General features: G+C 36.3%; 1 protein-coding gene across 1 annotated transcript; it reads right to left on the bottom strand.

Moving 5' to 3' along the window:
• Nucleotides 1-1,264: 1,264 nt before the first annotated feature.
• LOC131845306 (U1 small nuclear ribonucleoprotein 70 kDa) lies at nt 1,265-17,452 on the bottom strand. Its single transcript, XM_059194351.1, has 9 exons — nt 17,092-17,452; nt 14,847-15,029; nt 14,293-14,355; nt 13,654-13,735; nt 6,850-6,951; nt 5,227-5,361; nt 4,237-4,354; nt 2,067-2,245; nt 1,265-1,412 (listed from the first exon to the last, which is right to left on the bottom strand). Exons 1-9 carry the CDS (start codon nt 17,233-17,235, stop codon nt 1,300-1,302), a joined length of 1,119 nt encoding a protein of 372 aa, XP_059050334.1. The 5' UTR covers nt 17,236-17,452; the 3' UTR covers nt 1,265-1,299.
• Nucleotides 17,453-22,354: the final 4,902 nt, after the last annotated feature.

Genomic DNA, 22,354 nt, shown 5'->3' with positions numbered 1-22,354 from the left:
ATGTATTATACATATAAACCTTCCTTTTGAATTACTTTATCTATTGCTGAAAACTGCAATTTTAAAATAAACAGACATTACAAATTTATGTAACTCTTTGTTATTCCTATCTCTGTAACTGGACCGATTTCGACGGGACTTTACAACTTAGGCTATATTTATTTAAGAAATATTATTTATTTTAATACTTCCGAAACAGTGTTAATTGTCCAGGGTTATTTATTTATTTATATCAGTTGTCTAGTACCCATAACACAAGCTCTGCTTACCGTGGGACTAGATGGCGCTGTGTTAATTGTCCAGGGTTATAAATAAAACACATATACTTAGTCATATATTTATTTAACCTATTTTGCGGACAGTGAGTGGACGCGGACGGTGAATGGTGGATACCACTACTACCTTATACTAGCAACTCGACCCGGGTTTACACGAGTGCAATGGTATTTCAAATATATATAACAAAATTCACAATTCGTGTTAATTTTAAACTTCTGTACTTATTACACATTATTTTTGTTATTAACCGGGTAATATATATATATATATATATAATAATATTATAAACGCGAAAGGTTGTGAGTATGTTTGTTACTCTTCCACGCCAAAGCTACTGAACGGGTTTTGGTAAAACTTTACAGTAATACATCAGAATAACATACTGGCTATATTTTTTATTGAAAATAACTTTCGTATAGAACCGTGTCAAAACATCCTTACATACAATGTATGGTTTTCTAAAAAAAACTAATTTACGCATACATTTAAAATGATCACTATGTATTATTAATAAAGAAAAGAAAACATTAAAATGATTCATTTTGAACTCCTATTTCTCTTGTTAACGACAACCTTCATTAAAATCATAATAAAAACGTGTTGTCATTTTTATTACAATTTTATTTTATTATCGCAACTTTTATTACATCTGTATCCGATAAACGTCTTAAATTTCCCGCGGGAACATAAACAAAAGGATTACCGCGGGCAATAAAGTTTATATTCTGTTAATGTGTCTATATATATCACACCACTCCATGTATTAATATATGCGTCACTATAATCCCCGTCCGGTCCGGTCCGGTCCAGTCCAGTCCGATCCGGACCGGTGCAGTCCGGTCCGGTTCGGTCCAGTCCGATCCGGACCGGTGAAGTCCGGTCCGGTCCGGTCTGATCCGGACCGGTGCAGTCCAGTCCGGTCCGGTCCGGTCCGGTCCGGACCAGTCCCATCCGGACCGGTGCAGACCGGTCCGGTCCCGTCCGGTCGGGTACAGTCCGGTCCGGCCCGGTCCGGTCCGGTTAGTAGTTGTAGTCGTCCCCGTTGGCGTCCTCCGGGTTGTATTTGTTCTCGTCGTCGTGCGGCTCCTGCTTGATCTGGACGTCGATCGGCGGCAGACTGAACTCCGGATAATCTGTGAATTTAATTAATAAGTTTTTTGTATTAATACTCTTTCCCTACCGTCCAGTTCAGTATACAGATTCAATTGAGAAGAATTGACAAGAAACTCTACTTAATTTCTTGAATTTATAGATATTATTTGACATATCATAAGAGTCTGTATAGACCTATTACAAACTCTTATGATATGTCAAATCTACCGTCAGTTCGGAATGATTTCGATATGAGAAGAACTGTAAAGAAACTCGGCGCTTATTCTTTTCAAATAAATGTTGTTATTTGAAAAGACCAAAATTTTGTAAATTGCAAAAAATACACATTTTTGTAAACATATACAAAATTTTGATATATGTACCGTATTTATATTCATATGTATGTAGTAAAAAACGGTTATTTCAATATTACAAACAGACTTTTTGATAGTTTTTATGTTTTTTATATATATTTAAATTTTATATTTTGACGTTTTGTTTTTGTATACCGTTTGTTTTCTTATGCCATATTGTCTTCATATTTTTGCTAGCGAGCTGATTACATCTATTTTACCTCACCTAGGAACGTGTCTCATTTTTAACCAGCCCTAATACAGTCCTTCCTTCCTTCCGTAACAGACACTATAATTTTATTTATATGTATAGATGTATTTATGCATGTTGACAGCACTGACCGTCCATGGGCTCCTCCTTGATCTTAATATCCTCGGGTTTGACCTTGGGCTCCTTCCGCTCCTTGTCGCGCCTCGACCTCTTCTTGTCGCGATCCCGATCCCGATCCCGATCTCGTTCTTTGTCCCGATCACGACGCTCGCGCCTGCGCTCCGAGCGGGAGCGAGAACGACGGCGGCGTCTGGAAATAAAACAATAGAAATTTCATACGGGTGAAACCAAGGGCACAGCTAGTACTCTAGAATATAATAGAATAGAATAGAAAATAATTTATTCAAATAAACTTACATTGAAGCACTTTTGAATAGTCATTACATTTTTTAATCTACCGCTCGTTCGGAAAGCTGTCTCATCACAAGAAGAACGTGCAAGAAACTTGCGTGTTGCTCTTTTAAATAATTTTATTATTACTTTACATTTTTAAGTTCAAGTGTGTGAATACAAACCACCAATTAGCACTAATTCTATTAAATACTCAAATAGAAAAAATATTGAATACATAACCAACTGGTTAAACAATTAATAAGAGGAAATCAGTCATAGTGATTAGAGCAGACCAGTCCCTACAAGCAGCACCCGTTCACGAGTATGACGGATGAGCCAGCCATCACTGCGCTCGACCATATTTTAGGGAGCCCAATGACCCGGCCCACCACGCCGCCACAAGTCTGGACATTTTAGTGAGCATGACTACTCAAAACACTAGACTACGTCAAAGCTACTTACAATTGCCATCTGATAGTTATAGTATTCACATTTTACATAAGAATGCATGCGGCAATCAATACAATAACCGCTACGCTTTCATATTTCTAAAATCAATCAATTAAATCAAGAAAGCAATGAGAAAATTAAATCATAAATCTAGAATTTATGGTAGATGACCAGCGCAATCTCATCTGTGTCATATTTCCCCGTTTTTGTTACATATATCAAATCCAAAACCCATTATTCATGTAAGACACTTCAGCCGCTTATGAAAGTATTTTTTTTTATATCATATTTTTTTTCCTACCGTCCAGTTCAGTATATAGATTCTACTTTCAGTATATACTGGATTCACCCTTAAAAAATTCAAAACATCTGGTAAATCATATTTACTGAGCAAGGCCTATTACTCACTAAACGATTACTTGAATGACGAGCGTGCATGCCAATAGTTGTTCATGCACGGGATTTTCATTTAATGTTAGACATAGACACCTATATATATATATATATACATTGTAAATAATTAATGTTATTTTGGTGTGTGTACCGTATTTATATTCACATGCATGTACTAACACGGTTATTTCAATATTACAAACAGACACTCCAATTTTATTTATATGTATAGATGTATAGATAGATAATTGATTGCCAACATAACAGAAATAATACACAAAATAAAAAACAACATCCAAAGTTGTCAACTATTGGCAATTTTACAAGATTATTGTCAAGATTATTAAGTGGCATGTCCTATTGTAATTTGATATGACAAGTAACATGTAAGAATACACCGTTAATCTTCCTAAATAAATAAATAAACAGGAGCTGCCTCAGCTGTTGCTGTTATAAGCACAACCTCAATGAGGTGCACCTATACAGCGCTGGTTATCAGGCAGCCCCCATTACTCATTAAAAAAAACAAAGATTTTACGCTGGCGGGGCACCAGTGGAGGATGATAAGAACATGAGGTCAGGACAGTTAGCACACCGTGACAAATTCACCAAGAATTTATCACGATGGTTTCCAGGGGATCCGCGAGGTCAACTTGACATGGTACATTGCTAGCAATAAGATCATCAGTTCACCTTACTATGGGACACAGTCACCTAGATACATCAAAATAATAATTGCATTTAATAATGTCTAGTAAGACAAACTCAATATTGTGTACTAGGCACTGCTGTGTCTAAACTGTGTCACCCCACCTTACATGTTCCTATTGTTATTTAGTATATAAGATCATTATTTCTATGTACATATTGTCTGTTTATTATCATCTGTAATATACATCGTCTCGACCAGCAACATAGTATTATTCACCCGCAATACTAACAATAACCTCAATGAGGTGCACCTATACAGCGCTGGTTTTCAGGCATTTTCTGCTAACACTTATCATCAACTCACCACCTTCACTGCCACTCTAATTACATGAAAATATAAAAAAACCTCCTCACCTCTCAGTCTCCTCCTCCCTGGGCCGCTCCCGCTCCCTCCTCCGCGACCGCGACCGGGATCGTTTCCGTGACCGCGACCGTGACCGTCGCCGGGCGCCCGCCGCGTTACCAGCACCACCTACCGTCAACGTCGAATAAACTTAATAATAATAATCTCAGGACAATTCACACAGCGCCATCTAGACCCAAGTTAGGCTAGCTAAAGCTTGTGTTATGGGTCCTAGACAACTGATACAAATACATAGATATATATTTTTTGTAAATACATACATAATATACATAGAAAACACCCAGACCGATACAAACAATCATACTCATGAATACAAATGTTTGTGCCGTGCGAGGAATCGAACCCGCGACCATCGGACGTAAAGCGGTGTGCTAGACCGCTAGACCACAGAGGGTAAGGTAGCAAAGTGCGGAAGACTTGAGTCTGTTATTTTCGTGCAGTATAGTCACCGCAGTCTTAAACTAGGCTGGAGCCCTTGGGCACACAAGAATTCGGGGCCCTTTTGGAAAGGAAAAAAAAAAAGCTCATTAGATATAAGAACATAGGAATATGCGAAGTAATCGGTATAATGGAGTAGTATATGTCTTGTAAATACCTTCTGATAACATTACTGATTTGTGGAAGTGTACAAAAATCTTTTGAGAATAATTGTGTGAGAAAAATTGTTAGTCCTTCGGGGACCCCTGAGAATACGACCCCTGGGCACGGGCCCCGTGTGCCCTTATGGTAAAGATGGTATTGAGTGTGGTGTGTGTGTGGTGTAGGTGTACTCACGGTCCGCGCGGTGGTGGTGGTCCCTGTCTCGTTGTTCGAGCCTGTACCGCTCCCCTCCCGTGTGCGTGGTGAGGGTGGCGGTGTGTGGTGTAGGTGTACTCACGGTCCGCGCGGTGGTGGTGGTCCCTGTCTCGTTGTTCGAGCCTGTACCGCTCCCCTCCCGTGTGCGTGGTGAGGGTGGCGGTGTGTGGTGTAGGTGTACTCACGGTCCGCGCGGTGGTGGTGGTCCCTGTCTCGCTGTTCGAGCCTGTACCGCTCCCGCTCCCGCTCGTTGTCTTCTCGTCCCGAGTGTTTGATGTTCACGTCCGCTCCGCCGCGCCGCGTGCCACCCAGACCGCCGCCTGCGATCACACGAATAGTTGTCAAAACCCGTTAGCTACCGTTATTTTATATATTAAATAGTTTTAAAAACTATTGTATGTATATGGAATTAATATAGATATATAACCTTAGTTAAGTTCCTTTTGTATTTGTTTTTTTTTTGCTCAATAAAATTATTTATCATTATTATTACTATTTAACCAAATTTATGGTTAACTTTAGCGAATAGGTTAGGTTTTATACTATTTTTGAATTTTATAATTATACTAGCTGACCCGGCAAACGTTGTTTTGCCTTAAAATAAAAAAAAATTAGGGGTGGACTACCCCTAACATTTAGGGGGATGAAAAATAGATGTTGGCCGATTCTCAGACCTACTCAATACGCTCACAAAATTTCATGAGAATCGGTCAAGCCGTTTCAGAGGAGTATGGGAACGAAAACTGTAACACGAGAATTTTATATATAAGATTTTTTTTATATATTATTTTTTGTAACTTTCTATTATATATCGCTATCATATTAGTCGCATATTATTTTATCTCCGTATTTTCCTTATCAAAACCCTCAACACCTCTCACTCATCAGACACATTGGAAACCTCTTCAGTTAACTATCGACAAAATGTGGTTATTAACGGTTAGTTATCCGACGGTGACAAAAATGAGATTTTTTACCATCGTCGCTAGCAAACCATTAGAATAGAATAGAATAGAATAGAATATATCTTTATTGCTAACTGTGTGGGTACATTTTTTTGTAGGTGGTATAACAATTTTGCAATATTTTAAAGTAACTTGTCAATTTGCTGGCATTTTTTGAATTTCAATTATATTTTCAAAATATTATTAATATTAATGTAAACGTAGAACAAAAAAAATAAAATTGTATTAAAAAATATTTAGTATGGGAAAACATAGTAAGTATTAAAAATAATATTTTATAATAAAACTCGACTATGCTTACAATCCAATATTATGTAGATAGAATAGTTTTATAAATATTATAGTTTATGTATCAACAGTTTCACCCTATCGGGCATACAACAATTTGCAACATATTTGATTTTAGTTCATCAGTGTATGCCAAAAACACTGAGCACTGACCCTATGTATGCTGCTACTGGTAAACGTGATGATGATGGCTTCATCATGAAACAAAAGTGGTACTAGAGGACTAATCTGTGGCACTGCACCTAATGGTCCCAAGTTCCTACTCCGTGCTGCTACACCGATCATAGTAACCCTATTCCGACTACACCACGCCTACAAGGAACAGGACATTGTCGACTACCAGGAGTATCCTGACATTGAATGTGAGGCACCTGGAGTCGAGTCACAACGCGTGTTTCAAGGCGTTCGTGGCCCGGGTCCCCACCAACATGCTGGCTACCTTCATGAAGGAGGACTACTGGCCGAAGAGTACCAAGCATCCCTACTTTCACATTTATGAATAACAATGAATGAATGAAAGAATGAATGTATAACAAGTAATATGAATACACTCACCCAGCCTCCTCGGGAGCCACCCCTTCACAGTCCTGGCGCGCTCGACGTCCACCAGCACGCGTTTACCGTCGATTTTCTTACCATCAGCGTGTTTGTACGCAGCTGTAAACATAGCCGGGTGATTAGCATAGTATAGCCGTGTGAGCTGTGCGAGTCTGAATCCTAATTCGTTATTATTTTTAAATTCTAACTTGAGTGAAGTCACACTGGTATTCTTGGCATTCAGTCATTTATATCCGTCTGCTTTTTAACTCAGACAAATTTGACATTATCTATGTTGGCATCTTTTTGCGATTCTTAAATAGTGTTGTGGCACGATTAAATTTTAATATTAATTATCGATTTATATCGGTTACACTCAAATAATGTGTGGTGGTGGGTGTTCATTTAATACGCATTTACACAATATTAACAAAGTATAGGTGTGTATGAATATATGATCGTTATATTCAAATCCAAATTCATTATTTGTGAAGTACAGGTTACAAAAGTCTTAAGAAACAGTAAGTTTCACTGTCTTCTGCAATTACACTTATAAATATGATTGAAAACAATAGCTTTTTCCCGCGGCTTCGCTCGCGTGACTTTATCCCCTTCGGGGTGGAATTTATCGAAATCCTTTCTTAGCGGATGCCTACGTCATAACATCTACCTGCATGCCAAATTTCAGCCCGATCCGTCCAGTGGTTTGGGCTGTGCGTTGATAGATCACTACGTCAGTCACCTTTGAGTTATATATTTAGATTACAGTAGGATTATAAAAAATAACTAATCTACGTCGTTCAGAATTCTTGTCTAATAAATATTGTTTCAAAGTAAATCTAAATTGTCTATTGTCCTCAGTGAGCTATTTTCTCATTGTATATTGTAGGAAATTTGACGGCAATATAGTATCCGAGATTAAAAAACAGACTATAAATTGATATGCATTTGTTTTTTATGTACTGTGTATTGAAAATCGTCTTGTCTGTCTGTATCATAAATGAAATGATAATTGTAATAAGTATCCAATTAATTAATTCAGACTTGCACATTATTAATAAATATATCACAATATTTGAACGTTTACATGAACTATTTATATATTTCACATTTATTATTTATATTTAAAAACTGGCAATATATAATACTATAGTCCATGTAAACTAATAACTTACTGTTTTTCGTTGTCGATATTATATAATATATAAATATATATATACATAAATTATTGATACAAACAATAATAAAAAAATATAAATCGAGAATACTAAAATTCACATCGTTTTTATAATAAAAAAACAACATAAATTCTAATATATTGAGAAAAAATTATACATTTTTTTAAGACCACTTGGTCACGTTTATTTTTTTATTATAAAAAAAAACAAACGAGGCAAAGTGAATATCGTATACAGTTTATATAACATAACATTAATACAGTACATACCTACCGACCGAGCCGAGAGAGACCAACAAATTTATAATAATCCAAAATACCCACCATTTCATACCTACCTTTTTATTAACTACCACAAACAAAATGGCGTCACTTACTTACTTTTTTCACAATTACTATTTCAAAAATCCGTGACACAAGGCGACTTTACCTGGTGCGCTTTACTTACTTATCCGATGCGCAATTAACTTTTTAAATAATAAAAAAAGAATACCAATAATCGGCGGACTGATACGTCAGCAAACAAATAGGACTGTACTTGTTATGTCGTCATAGGGTTTTTTTCGGACTACTCTAATGCTGTTGGCCGCAGCTGGCCTTTACAGCTTCACCGGACGATAGGAGACGAGTGCAGATGGCACTCAAAATCAAAGGAAGGACTTATGGAGCGGCTGAAGGACAACTCCCACCTGACGGATACGACTTTCGTCTGAGGGCAACGTTAGTGTTTCGAACCTCGGGTCAAGCCATAATTTCGATCCCCATTTGAAACGGACGGGGGATCGATCGGGGGACCTGGTAGGTGTGAGGGGGTAGTACAGTCGCTGTTAGTTTGTGAGTGTCAGATACACCTTTTATTAATATATAAACCACTCAAATTAAAAAGTGGCCGACCGTGGTAGGGTAACGGTGTTGAAAATCAAATCGGATCGAAATACATTTTCCATTCATGTAGGATATTTTAGCCGTTATTTTTTTTATTAATATTCTTTCCCTACCGTCCAGTTCAGTATACACATTCAATTGAGAATACTGGCAAGAAACTGGACTGAACTTTTTTTTTTAAAGCCGTTTTATTCGTAATATATTACATACCCAAAATCTCGAGTATATATTCAAATTAAATCAAAATACATACAATTATGTAGGACATTTTAGCCGCTTATGAACGTCAAATATTTATATTTTTCCCAACCGTCCAGTTCAGTATACACATTCAATTGATAAGAACTGGCAGGAAACTCGACTGAAATTCTTTTTTAATAGTCAGTTTATATACATTGTACTCTTATATATGTAGGTGTCTATGTCTAGCATTAAATAAAAAGCTCTTGCATGAACAACTATTGAAATGCACGTTTCTCATTTAAGTGATCGTTTAGTGAGTAATAGGCTTTACTCAATCAATATAAAGGTAGCTAATGAACGGTAGTTTCATTTAAAACCTCAATAACAGCGTTTACAACTCACGACTGTAATCAATAATCGACAAATCGTGTCGAACCGCGTCGGGTGCTACGCCCCGTCATCTTGAAAATACGCCAATCGAACGGCGCCGAATGTTCGTACGCACTGAACGTGCCAACGCAATCTTATGCTACGTACATTTAGTCGCCTCCCCTGCCACTAGCGCTGCCGGAAATGTTGCCGGGCGACAACTGAGCGAGAGAGCTGAATGTGAAAACACGCTGCCACTCCTTTGACTCGCGCACGAAAAGCCGACAATCGAGGGAGCGCCGGGCAGCGCGAGTGGCAGCGCTGGGAAGTGTTTCCACTCGTGTTTACACTCTCGCGCTGCTCACTTCCCTGCCCACTCGGGCTGAGTGTAAATCGGGCATTAGTTTTTCAATATTCTCCAATTATAGTTTGCAAATAGAACTCAATATGAATATGCTTATATTAAGTTTATCTAATCTTATAATATAATAAACGCAAAAGATTTCGAGTGTGGTTGTTTGTTACTCTTTCACGCAAAAACTACTCAATGAATTTTGATAAAACTACAGTAATATAGCTTATGCATCAGAATATAGTTCACAGTTAGTTTTGAATAAAGATTCTTATTCTATTTGGTTTTCCTCATTACAACCGGACCTCGACTACTATAGAAGTTAGTAGAACAAGTTGCATTCAACACCGTTGGTTCTACCACGGCACCTATATGTTATAAAGAGATTACGACACTACTATCAGTTTTATAATTCAATATTTGTATGTTGGCATCTTACCACATACAAACCTATTCAGAATGGCCGGTTTACTCGTTTGTGGCTCAATACGGCTGGGTCTGTGTTGTGAAATAGAAAAAAACCACTTATTAATCATAGATAATGTCACTCGTATATTACACCGACGGTTGAACTTTACGTTTCGAGTGTCGACCTTTTTGGAGGTGATTTATTTTATTGTCTATAGTTCGTATTGAGCTGAATTTTGGCGGACGCGGTTATCTGTAGATATCGAAAGGAGATGGCTATATGGATCGTTTAGTATGGTAGTTAGCACACCGCCTTACTCCCGATGGTAGCGGGTTCGATTCCTCGCACGGGACAAACTATTGTATTCATGAGTATCTTTGTTTGTATCGGTCTGGATTTTTTCTATGTATAATAGTAGTGTATTTACAAAACAAATAAGTTGTCTAGTATCCATAACACAAGCTTTAGTCAGCTTAACTTGGGTCTAGATGGCGCTGTGTGAGTGTTCTGAGATAATTATTTTTAATGGGTTGTAGAATTAACAAAAAAGCTAGGATCGGCAAAAGACGAGTAAGGAGACAGGGAAAGAGGGAAAAGACGTTCCGATGACATCAAAGGAGGAGAAAAATGGAACAAACAGAAAGACTATTAGGCGCAGTGATTGTGGAATAAAAAGTAAAATCTTTCAAATTTATTGTGTTGTTGTTGCTTGGGAATAGTTATGTATTGCGTGAAACAATAATGAAATCAAGAGTACATACATGTATATATAAAGGAACAAAACAAAATTTATATATACTAAAGTCCGTAGATACTTCACGATAAACAGACGAAAAAGAACCGTATTCCTATATACTGACGATCTAATAACTGCACTTAGATATTTTCTATAAGGTTTAAATTTCTTTAAACTACAAATTAATACAACTCGCCTCCAAGATCTGTATTCTCAGCATTATCTATATGACCTTGAGAATACTCGTCCTGATGGAGCAAGTTGGAGAATTATTCACACTCCGCCGGAGTTGCGGTGGACTAACATTCGATCCCGGGACTCCGGCAATAGGCGTTTCGTCGGGATACCTTGGAAATATTAGTGAGTAGGATCGCACCGCTTGCCTCCCCCGGGACGAGCGGGTCTCCATTAGGGATTTTCTCCAAGTAAAAAAAAAATAAAGAAGGCTTATTCACACTGGACCATATAATAGGAACAAAATTACTTACAGGACTTAACAAATATGCTTTCCTGGAGAACGGCGTGGAGGTCCAATACGGTCACTACCCCTATTACTAATAATCCCCTTTCCCCTCTTCCCCAACCCCAACCCCCCCCCCCTCCCCTACGCAGACGAGATCGCGGAAAACAGCTAACATTGTATCATCAACTGCTACTTCATCATCCCATACATTTGTGGTCGTCGTAATATGTTTTTCTCTTCCATTCATCCCTGTTCGCAGTCATCTCGTTATTCACTCCCTCTCTTGCTATATCATGTTTCACAAAGTCCATCCATCTCAGTTTCGGCCTTTTCGACCATTATAACCATGCACCCATGCACATTCATAAAAAAGCTGACTTTGTAAATCTTTCTTTATTGCGCCATACCATCTGTACTTTTCTCTATGAGAATATGTGTCTTCTCTGTCTTCTCTGTGAGAATGAGTAGTGTTCTCTAATATTAACATATATGTTTTGTATGTTTGTTTCTTTACAATGTATAAACTCACAAATAGTTGATGCAATCTAAAAATTGATATACCTAAAGAATCTGATAAAACTAGTAAACGAAACTTTTAAATACTTATAAAGCGTTTACAGATAACGTACAGACACCGCGCCCACCAACTAAAGCCGTGTAAAATATTCAATAAGCTTAAATAAATAAATGTCCGTAGATATTTCACAATAAACAGATGAAAATGAACCGTATTCCTATACACTGACGATCCAATAATTACACTTGGATATTTATTATAAGGTTCAAATTGCTTTAAACTAGAAAAGAACACAAAACTCGCCTCCAACAAGGTCTGTATTCTCATCGTCACGTGTATGACTTTGAGAATATTCACCGTCATAATCGTATTTTTACAAAAATAAACTCTATCACTGTGAAATTAAGGTTATCAATCGATTACATAATGTTTGCAAATTATATATGAACATGTATTACACAGAAAATAAAAAAAAAGCGAAGCGAAAATAAAACACGCAAATAAATGCTACGAAAATAAAATAATATTATTTTGTTTATAAACCTACTAATTATCATTATTAAGTACTTCACACAAAAAAAGCATACAGAAATAAAATAAGTACAAAAAATTGTTCCGGTTAATAAATAATACATATATTGAAACCAATGTTTCACAGTTGTATTCAAAGATTGTATTAAATACCATTATTAACATATTATGACGATGATTTTCAAAGTATGTACGGTATTCAGAGAGAAATGGCTCGTAATTACAAAGCATACACTTCCAAACGTGTATTCTGTTGCGCTATTTAAGTATTCAGACATCTATGACGCATAGTTTGACTGTATTCTAATTGTATAATTGTGGTATTTAACATATTAATCGATAAATCACATTATACAATTGTAGGCGGACAGCATTCTATTTTTATTTAAATATATGCATGTATTCAGTCATTTATAACGCATAAATTGACTGTATTCTAATTGTATAATTGTAGTATTTAACATATTAATCGATAAATCACATTATACAATTGTAGGCGGACAGTATTCTATTTTTATTTAAATATATGCATGTATTCAGTTATTTATAACGCATAAATTGACTGTATTCTAATTGTATAAATGTAGTATTTAACATATTAATCGATAATTACCGCGTATTCAATATAATACCGGTATAGACGAATGGTATTCTCTTTTTGATTTAATTTTGCTTTTTTTCAAACTATTCTAATGCTGTTGTTTGCAGCTGACCTTTACAGCTTCACCTCGCGATAGGGGGCGAGTGCAGATGGCAATAGGAAGCGACTGAAGGCCAGTTGGCCTGACGGATATGTAAGTGCGCGATATTCTGTTCATTTTTAAACCCACAGAGGGACTAAAGCAGTGATTCCCAAAGAGGGTTATATCGACCCCCAGGGGTCTATGACAAACTGCAAGGGTCAACACTAAACTTTACTACAGTTAGAAATTTACAACAAATCAATACCAGGTAAGAATGGGGGGTATACCCAAAACCGAAAAATATGGCAAGGGGTCAACGACACAAAAAAGTTTGGGAACTTTTGGAGTAAAGGAACGTCTGAAAGCAAACTCCCGCCTGATGAGCTAGCCGTTAAGGTTAAAACCTTAACGTCACCAGATTTGACATTAACTGCGCGATATTCTGTCCATTCTTACGGCCATTTCTCCCCGCGCGTGGAGGGGCCCGCACATACATGTACTGAGGTGTGTGACTTACAGTGCATGTCCCGCTCGTGCTCGTACTCTATGAAGGCGTAGCCACGCGGTTTGTCATTCTCTTTATTATATACCATGTATATCTGAAAAGATTAAATTTAGCTTAAAATAAGGACCATATTTCTAAATAGAGCATGAAATAAATAAGCATCATCACACGCAGTTTCTTGTGATGATGCTTTCCGACTGAACGGTAGATTAAAAAAAAAGACTGTTCAAAAGTTCACTGCAGTAGTCAGTCAGTGTTTTAAGCCACTGACTGACTACTGCCATGACCCTAGTCTATCTTTTTTTAGTTTTTTATAATGTGGTACTAACCTATTTTTAATAGCGATTTTAACATATGTCACAACAATGTTTGTGGGATTAACCAGTAATTTATAAGATAAAAAAATTGCACTGTTCACTGTCAGTAATTTATAACTTAAATAATATATTTTAGGATGAAATAGGAAATTTTTAAGTAAATTTTCAAAACATACAACGAAAAATTTCAAATTAATTACTAAATTTAATTAATTAATACAGTGGAAAGTCATGCTGTCACAAGTTCTGAGGTATTACACCTTGCCCACCCTCTTCCCCTTAAGGGGGGAAGCACCCATGGTGGGGAAGTAATGCTGTTGAGTAAATAAATTACCTTTTTGATTGGTCCATATCCTTCGAATTCTCTCCGCAGTTTTGATTCCGAGGTGTCATAATTCTGAAAGGAAAAATAAATAAAATTAATAAATCCTCGGAACAGTGTTGCTCCGTGAAGTCTGTGAAAACACCAGAAGGCTTCTGTGCTTCTGGGAGGAGCTTGGCTGGCAACACACAAGTTTCTTGCTCATTCTTCTGTGATGAGTCTGCCTTCCGAATGAGTGGTAGAATCAAAATATGACTATTCAAAAGTGCTTGTAATGAGTTTATTTGAATAAAGATTATTTCTATTTCATTATATTACATTACAAGCCGTCATCGCCGATCTCTTATTGTATTAATTTACTGGTAAAGACAATAAGAGAATAGAAGAGAGGGTGGACTCACCGCCCCCTCCGAGTCGTAGACCGTTTTGTCTCCTTTGTTACTTTTAAATTTTATTATCGTATGGACAGCAATCGTACCAGTTTTTGTTTGAGACAAATAAAGATGAGTACTATTACTTTAAAGGTTTTCCTATTCGAGTTTAAGGGATGGTAGGAGTGCACTCACGATCCTGGCGACGAATAGCGTCTTGAAGGGGTCGGTGGTGGCGCGGGGGCTGGCGGCGGGGTCCCAGAGCGCGATCTCCTGTTCGAGTTTGTATGCGGTCTGCTCGGCGCGCTCGCGGCGGCGCCGCTCCAGGCGCTCCTCGCGCGTCTCCACGCGCGTCGGGGGCGGAGTCTCCGACGGGTGCTGGTCACGTTACATACCATATACATATCTATACATACGTATAAACATATAACATTGAAGTGTCCGTTTTTAATATTGAAGTCACCGTTTTTTACTACATGCATATGAATATAAATATGGTACATATACCAAAATAACATTTTTTACAATTTATGTCCGTTTGTTCCGGCTAATCTCTGAAATTGCTAGACCAATTTTGACGGGACTTTTTTAGCTGGTAGCTGATGTAATAAGGAGTAACTTAGGCTACTTTTATTCTAGAATAATAAACTTTTAATAACCATGCGGACAAAGTCGTGGGAACAGCTAGTACTTTATAAAAACTCAATAAATAATAATAGAAACTAGAGCCCCATTGCTAGGGATGGAATGTTGCACCTGCCTATGCTATTTCTGATGCAACAGTTTACACTAGCAGGGTACCAGTTGAGATTGATAAGATGAATATAGGATCAAGTCAGTTAACTTCATGTCATATTCACCAAAAATTTATCATGATAGTTTCAAGGAAGCCATGTGGAAATCAACTTGAGGTGATGACAGAGCATGAAGTCAGATCACATCTTGGCAAATGGTAAATTACAACAATGATTTCCAGAATGGAATTACAATAAGGTCAATCAAAGTAAGTCAAAGTATATTGTAAATGTGGTTATTAGTCTACATTACTAACAATCCCCATATATTTAAAGTTATCACTAGCAGTACTCGACTTGGTCCATGTGGAAATTAACCTCTTTTTTCCAAAATAAAAATAGCCTAAGTTACTCCTTATTACATCAGCTACCTGCCAAAAAAGTCCCATCAAAATTGGTCCAGCCATTCAGAGATTAGCCGGACAGACAGTCAAAAATTGTTATAATCATATGCATGTAGTAAAAATATTACAAACAAACACTCCAATTTCATTTATATGTATAGATGTATAGATTAAAAACAAAAATTTCCTAATAACTACTTTTATTCTGTGTTTAATATTACAGCTTTTTGGAATGACGAGTATGTGTGTTTGGTATATGTAACAGCAGTTCAGCACACTGTTTCATTTCCGATGGTTGCAGGTTCAATTCTTTGCACTGTATAGATATTTATATTCATGAGTATGATTGTATCAGTCTAGGTGTTTTGTATAAACAAAAATCAATCTAAGTATTTATATCAGTTGCCTAGTACCTATAAAACAAGCTCTGCTCACTGTGGGACTAGATGACGCTGTGTTAATTGTCCAGGGTCATTTATTTATTTATATCAGTTGTCTAGTACCCATAACACAAGCTCTGCTTACCATGGGACTAGATGGCGCTGTGTTAATTGTCCAGGGTTATTTATTTATTTATATCAGTTGTCTAGTACCCATAACACAAGCTCTGCTTACCGTGGGACTAGATGGCGCTGTGTTAATTGTCCAGGGTTATTTATTTATTTATATCAGTTGTCTAGTACCCATAACACAAGCTCTGCTTACCGTGGGACTAGATGGCGCTGTGTTAATTGTCCAGGGTTATTTATTTATTTATATCAGTTGTCTAGTACCCATAACACAAGCTCTGCTTACCGTGGGACTAGATGGCGCTGTGTTAATTGTCCAGGGTTATTTATTTATTTATATCAGTTGTCTAGTACCCATAACACAAGCTCTGCTTACCGTGGGACTAGATGGCGGTGTGTTAATTGTCCAGGGTTATTTATTTATTTATTTATATCAGTTGTCTAGTACCCATAACACAAGCTCTGCTTGCCGTGGGACTAGATGGCGCTGTGTTAATTGTCCAGGGTTATTTATTTATTTATATCAGTTGTCTAGTACCCATAACACAAGCTCTGCTTACCGTGGGACTAGATGGCGCTGTGTTAATTATTATTATTCTTTTTAAAGCATATTACGTTCATTTTCGTTTTCGAAATATTTACAAAAATATTCTAGTAATTTCTTCTGCTTAGCAGCAATCCGTATAGATCTAATCTAAGATAAGCTTGTACTAAAGCTCATCTTAGATTAGTTTGTGTAAAGACCATTAATTATATGCAAATTAGAATTCAAATATTTAATGTCTGTGCTAACCTCAAATATTCCCAGAAAAGCGCCGACGCCATCGTACCCTTTCTGTTTCTTTTCGTGCGGGAGCTTCGCTGCCGGCGGCAAATACGGGATGGGGTCCCGCGCCGCGAACAGCGCAAGCAAATTAGGTGTCAAGAACTGAGTCATGTCGTTAGTGTTAAAATTAAAACACGCATATAAAAAACACCATTATGCTAAGACACGTCGTGAAATAATTATAGTTATTTCATCATTTACACTTAATTATAAACTCCTAGTACATTTATATGAATATATTAATAGCTAAATTTACAAAATAACTGTAGAAATTGAATAATGCTACAATAATTTCAGTACAGCTATGTTAAGACAAGAAGCCATTTGCAAATTGTACTAAAACTTTTTTTTTTTACTTCACTGTATATAATCATAGATAAGGTTCAACATTTTTATAATTTTACGGCTCTGGCAGACGACTTATTACTAAGCAATTAGCTTCATACAGCGAAACTGTGCTATACTATAAAAATGGACGAAAGATATAGATATTAATTATTAATGATAGAGTCTCTATTCGAGCGCCTAGCTTATTATAGCGATATTGTATATATCTAATTTATGATATGTATTATTGAATTTAAATTAGTTGATTACTGCTACCATTACTTACTCACCCACCATTGCTTAATCCTGATTACTTGCTGAGTTACATAAAAAATAATAACTAAATCATCACAAAATACTACTGTATGCTTGTTTTCGTTGTAATTCCTTTGCGTAGAAATGTTTGTTATATGTGTATTTAATATTGATTGGGAAATAAAATACATTTTAACTTACAAATCATATTTAAGCATAACGTTTCCACACCAGTACAGATATCAAAATAATAGAAAGTGTAGATAATAAGCATATAATAGTAATTAGAATGCAAGTATAATTTCTCCCAAGACACCCATCTTGACCATAGATTCGTGATCTAGTTCGGAATGCATTCCGATACGCTGGACCCAATTGAGGTTTTAGCTTTTCCATGTCGCCACTTTTGTAATAAATTGGTTATCTGTGGAAGAATATATTAATTATTATTATTAATTTTATCTTACAAAAGAGGGCCATTCGCTCCATTTATAGTATGGGTTCCAGGGAGTCATTACGAAAGTGCTTTAAGGAATCAAATATCCTCACCGTTGCTTCTCAATACATTTATGAAAATACAATGTATGCCAGGAAGAATATAGACAGTTTCAAAAGAGTTAGTGATTGCACTAATAAAAGCTTACGTAACAATAACAAACTGATTTTACCTAAATGTCGTTTGGCTAAAGTTAGTAATTCATTTTATGGCAATTGCGTAAGGTTTTACAATAAAATACCAGACTCTGTTATAAATCTGCCAGAAAAAAATTTAAATGTCAAATAAAATTAAAGAATTCGTTAACGATAATAATATTTTTATAGAAAAACTTAAAATCCATAGCACTGACAATATTATCTGATTACACTAAGAATGAGTGCGTAGCGATTTCTATGTTGATTATCGCATGCCTCTTACTTGTTACACTGAATTATTTGTATAAAGAAACATCTATTAAAAAGAGCAGCACACAAGTTTCTTGCTCATTCTTCTTGTGATGAATCTGCATTCCGAATGAGTGGTAGAATCAAAATATGAGTATTCAAAAGTGCTTGTAATGAGTTTATTTAAATAAAGTCTGTTTCTATTTCTATTCTATTTTCTAATAATTGTACACACTGCCTACAATTTCAGCAACACCGTTATAACAGGTAATATGGATTGTTACATCCGCTGTGCTTTATCCTATGGCATGGGGCATTAGTAAAGGACAATTGAATGAGGGTTAGGATTAGTCAGGGAATTAAAAATGAGGTACCAAGGGTGTCAGAAATAGTAACAGAGTCTGTTAATGTATATAGGCGACGATTCTAGATGTATGTAATACATTCTGTAGCCCCTTTTGTATCGTAATTGTTGAACATATCTATCTATAGGGCTCGACAAACACGCGCCGACTTTATCCAATCAAGGACGGATCCAGCTTTGGCGCCAGGAGGGGGTCACATAGTCGTGGTCAAGTCAAGAACAGTAGGTATTTTATTAATGTACGTAAGTACTGTACTTAAAAATATTTATTCGTTTTTGTACACTTGGAAACTTAACACATAACTTGTACATATTGCCATCTTCTCTTGAAGACATCCAGAGAAACACTATTTAAATATAATTAATTAAATATTGAAGGTATGTGGTTACATAAAATCTGTATGATGACAAAATATATAAATAAAATCATTATGTTCACATAGTGGTCCACCTAAGTCCTGGGCTCAGGGGGTCATGACCCCACATGACCCCCCTGGATCCGCCATTATATCCAATAAAAAATCCCGTGTATCAAAGTGGATTAGCATGCTGATGAGCAAGAAAGATTATCAGAGCAACCAAAGATACTTGACTCCATCAAACACTCAACCCAGTATTATACACATTTACACATTACACAAAACAAATATCCACTACAGAATAAGGGTTTCAATTACTTACAGTGATAATTTGTCTGATATATTAAATATATATGTCGCTAGTAACATTACGTATATTTGTATTTCATACATTTGCATGCCTTGCGTATATTTTTAATATCTTCTGCATTATATATGTGAAAAAAAAATTACAAATACAATGACACTTTGTGCCAGTATTATGAAGTTTGAAGTGTCATGTAACTAATTACTTTGATTATTTTATCGTGAATCGCATAATGAAACTACTTTCTAGAAAGCATTAGAAAAGAAAGAGAACTTATTTAAAAGAGCAATTAATTGAGAAAATAAAAATTTGTAAAGATACAACTCGAATAAAGAACTACCCGTATCATTCTAAGTTCAGCCGAGCTTGTTATTATACAAATTTATAAATACACAACGTTCCACAAGACTAGAGTTTTGTGTCTAGGTCACATTAACTCACATACATTCCTTCACTTTTATGTATTTATTTTTATTCATTTATTTGCTTCAGGCAACTTAATATTATCAATATAACTAAGCTCATATTATATATACCTTAAAGACTAACATACATATAAAATAAATGATATCTTCAAACTGAGTATTGCTAATTATAAACTTATTATTTTCGATGATGGCTTATGGTAAAAAATGCGCTTCAAAACGACTTGCATCCAGAGCGATAAAACTGTTGTACCAAAAAAATTTTATGTAGTCTTTGGCTACATGATGTCGTTCTTGTAGACTGCCGTAGACAGAGAAATTTTACTCCGTCTGTGTTGAGAAATATAATTAAAGCAACTAAAAAAGTATTAGAGTATTTGAATTCGATTAAGTATGCTAAGATTTTAGTACTTTTTTAAAAAACCTATTTTAAGGCAGGCGATTTGCTTTGAAATGCGTCGGGTTTTATTTATTTAAATATGATAATGTACCTAATGGTACACCCACTTGCTCTAACATTATACGCCAGCGGAGCTCCAAAGGATGATAGGAAGACAATAAATAAATAACCCTGAACAATTAACACAGCGCCATCTAGTCCCACGGTAAGCAGCTTGAGTTAAAGGTACTAGACTACTGTTATAAATAAATAAATAACCCTGGACAGGGGGGAAGGGGATTGTTAGTAATGTGGACTAATGATCCCATTGCTAGCAATGTACCATGTCAGATCGACCTCCACGCGGTTCCCCCTGGAAACCATCGTGATACATTCCCGGTTAATTTGTCCCGTTGGGCTAACTGATCTGACTTCATGACATCCAATTATCCTCCACTGGTGCCCCGCTAGCGTAAACCGTTGGCGCAGGCGGGTGAAACATTCCATTATCATCCTTTAAAAAAAAAAATAACCCTGGACAATTCACACAGCGCCATCTATGTAGTTCCACGGTAAGCAGAGCTTGTGTTATGGGTACTAGACTGATATAAATAAATATATATTTTTTCAAATACATACTAGGTTTTTTCTATATATATAATATATATAGAAAACACCCAGACAGATACAAACAATTACACTTCTTAATACGAATGTTTGCACCGTGCGAGGAATCGAACCTACGACCATCGAAAGTAAGTTAAACTGCTAGACCGAGGCAGTAGTTCGAGGAAGAGCGTGATGTAACACCATTTCAATGTATATAAAAATATATAAGTACTTCTATCAATTGCCTAGTACTCAGCTTGGGACTAGATGGCGCTGTGTGAATTGTCCAGGGTTATTATATGACTGCCATTGTACTGTATGTATCTTTGTTTTCGATGAATATTCATAATATTAATACTAGATTTAAAGACAAACTTGCTGTCCCCAAGTATCGTTTAAAAAAAATCAATAGGTCTTTTATGGGAATAGATATAAAAAAATACAATAAGATACCAAAGAGTAATAATAAGTTTACTGAGCAAACCCTATTACTCACTAAACGATTACTTGAATGACGAGCGTGCATGGCAATAGTTGTTCATGCACGGGATTTTCATTTAATGTTAGACATAGACATATAAATATACATTGTAAATAAACTGGTTTTAAAAAAAAGTAATTCAATTGAAATTTTTGCCAGTTCTTCTCAATTTGATCTATATACTGAAGTGGACGGTAGGGAAAAAATTATAATATAAAAAAACTAGCAAACGTTGTTTCGCCATAAAATAAAAAATAAAATTTAGGGGTGGACTACCCCTAACATGTAGGGGGATGAGAAATAGATGTTGGACGATTCTCAGACCCACTTAATACGCTCACAAAATTTCATGAGAATCGGTCAAGTCCTTCCAGACGAGTATGGGAACGAAAACTGTGACACGAGAATTTTATATATAAGATTACGTTCATAAGCGGCTAAAATGTCCTACATGAATAAATGATTATTTAATTTGTATTTGTGAGGAAATAATATAACATTGTAATATAGGTTTTATATATAATTTTCACTGGAAGACGCAGCGTGGGAAGGCCTCCAGCAAGGTGGACAGACGATCTGGTCAAGATCGCTGGAAGGCATTGGATGCGAGCAGCGCAGGACCGATCGTCGTGGACATCTTTGGGGGAGGCCTATGTCCAGCACTGGACGTCTTCCGGGCTGCAATGATGATGATGCTGATGATATAATTTTCAACAATAGCTTTTAAAACAAGATGTTTGGAATAGGTGTTACTGAAGTAGGACTAGCGACTTTGTTCAAAGTGTAAGATAATTGTGATTCCAATGGATCGACTGGCACCTTCGTTTTGTTTATTGGGTTGT

Source organism: Achroia grisella, unplaced genomic scaffold, assembly GCF_030625045.1.
Source record: "Achroia grisella isolate CSIRO2021 unplaced genomic scaffold, CSIRO_AGI_Agris_v1 utg461, whole genome shotgun sequence".
Classification (NCBI taxonomy): domain Eukaryota; kingdom Metazoa; phylum Arthropoda; class Insecta; order Lepidoptera; family Pyralidae; genus Achroia; species Achroia grisella.
Note: the sequence above shows the minus strand (reverse complement) of the source record. Positions and strands in the feature narration are given on the sequence as shown.

Excerpts from the sequence above, each read along its gene's own strand:
- LOC131845306 (XM_059194351.1), bottom strand. The coding sequence starts at position 17,235 with ATGACTCAGTTCTTGACACCTAATTTGCTTGCGCTGTTCGCGGCGCGG. Across the intron at positions 13,736-14,292 it reads GATATGGACCAATCAAAAAG|ATATACATGGTATATAATAA; the intron begins GTAATTTATTTA and ends TAATCTTTTCAG. Across the intron at positions 2,246-4,236 it reads AGGGAGGAGGAGACTGAGAG|ACGCCGCCGTCGTTCTCGCT; the intron begins GTGAGGAGGTTT and ends TTTTATTTCCAG.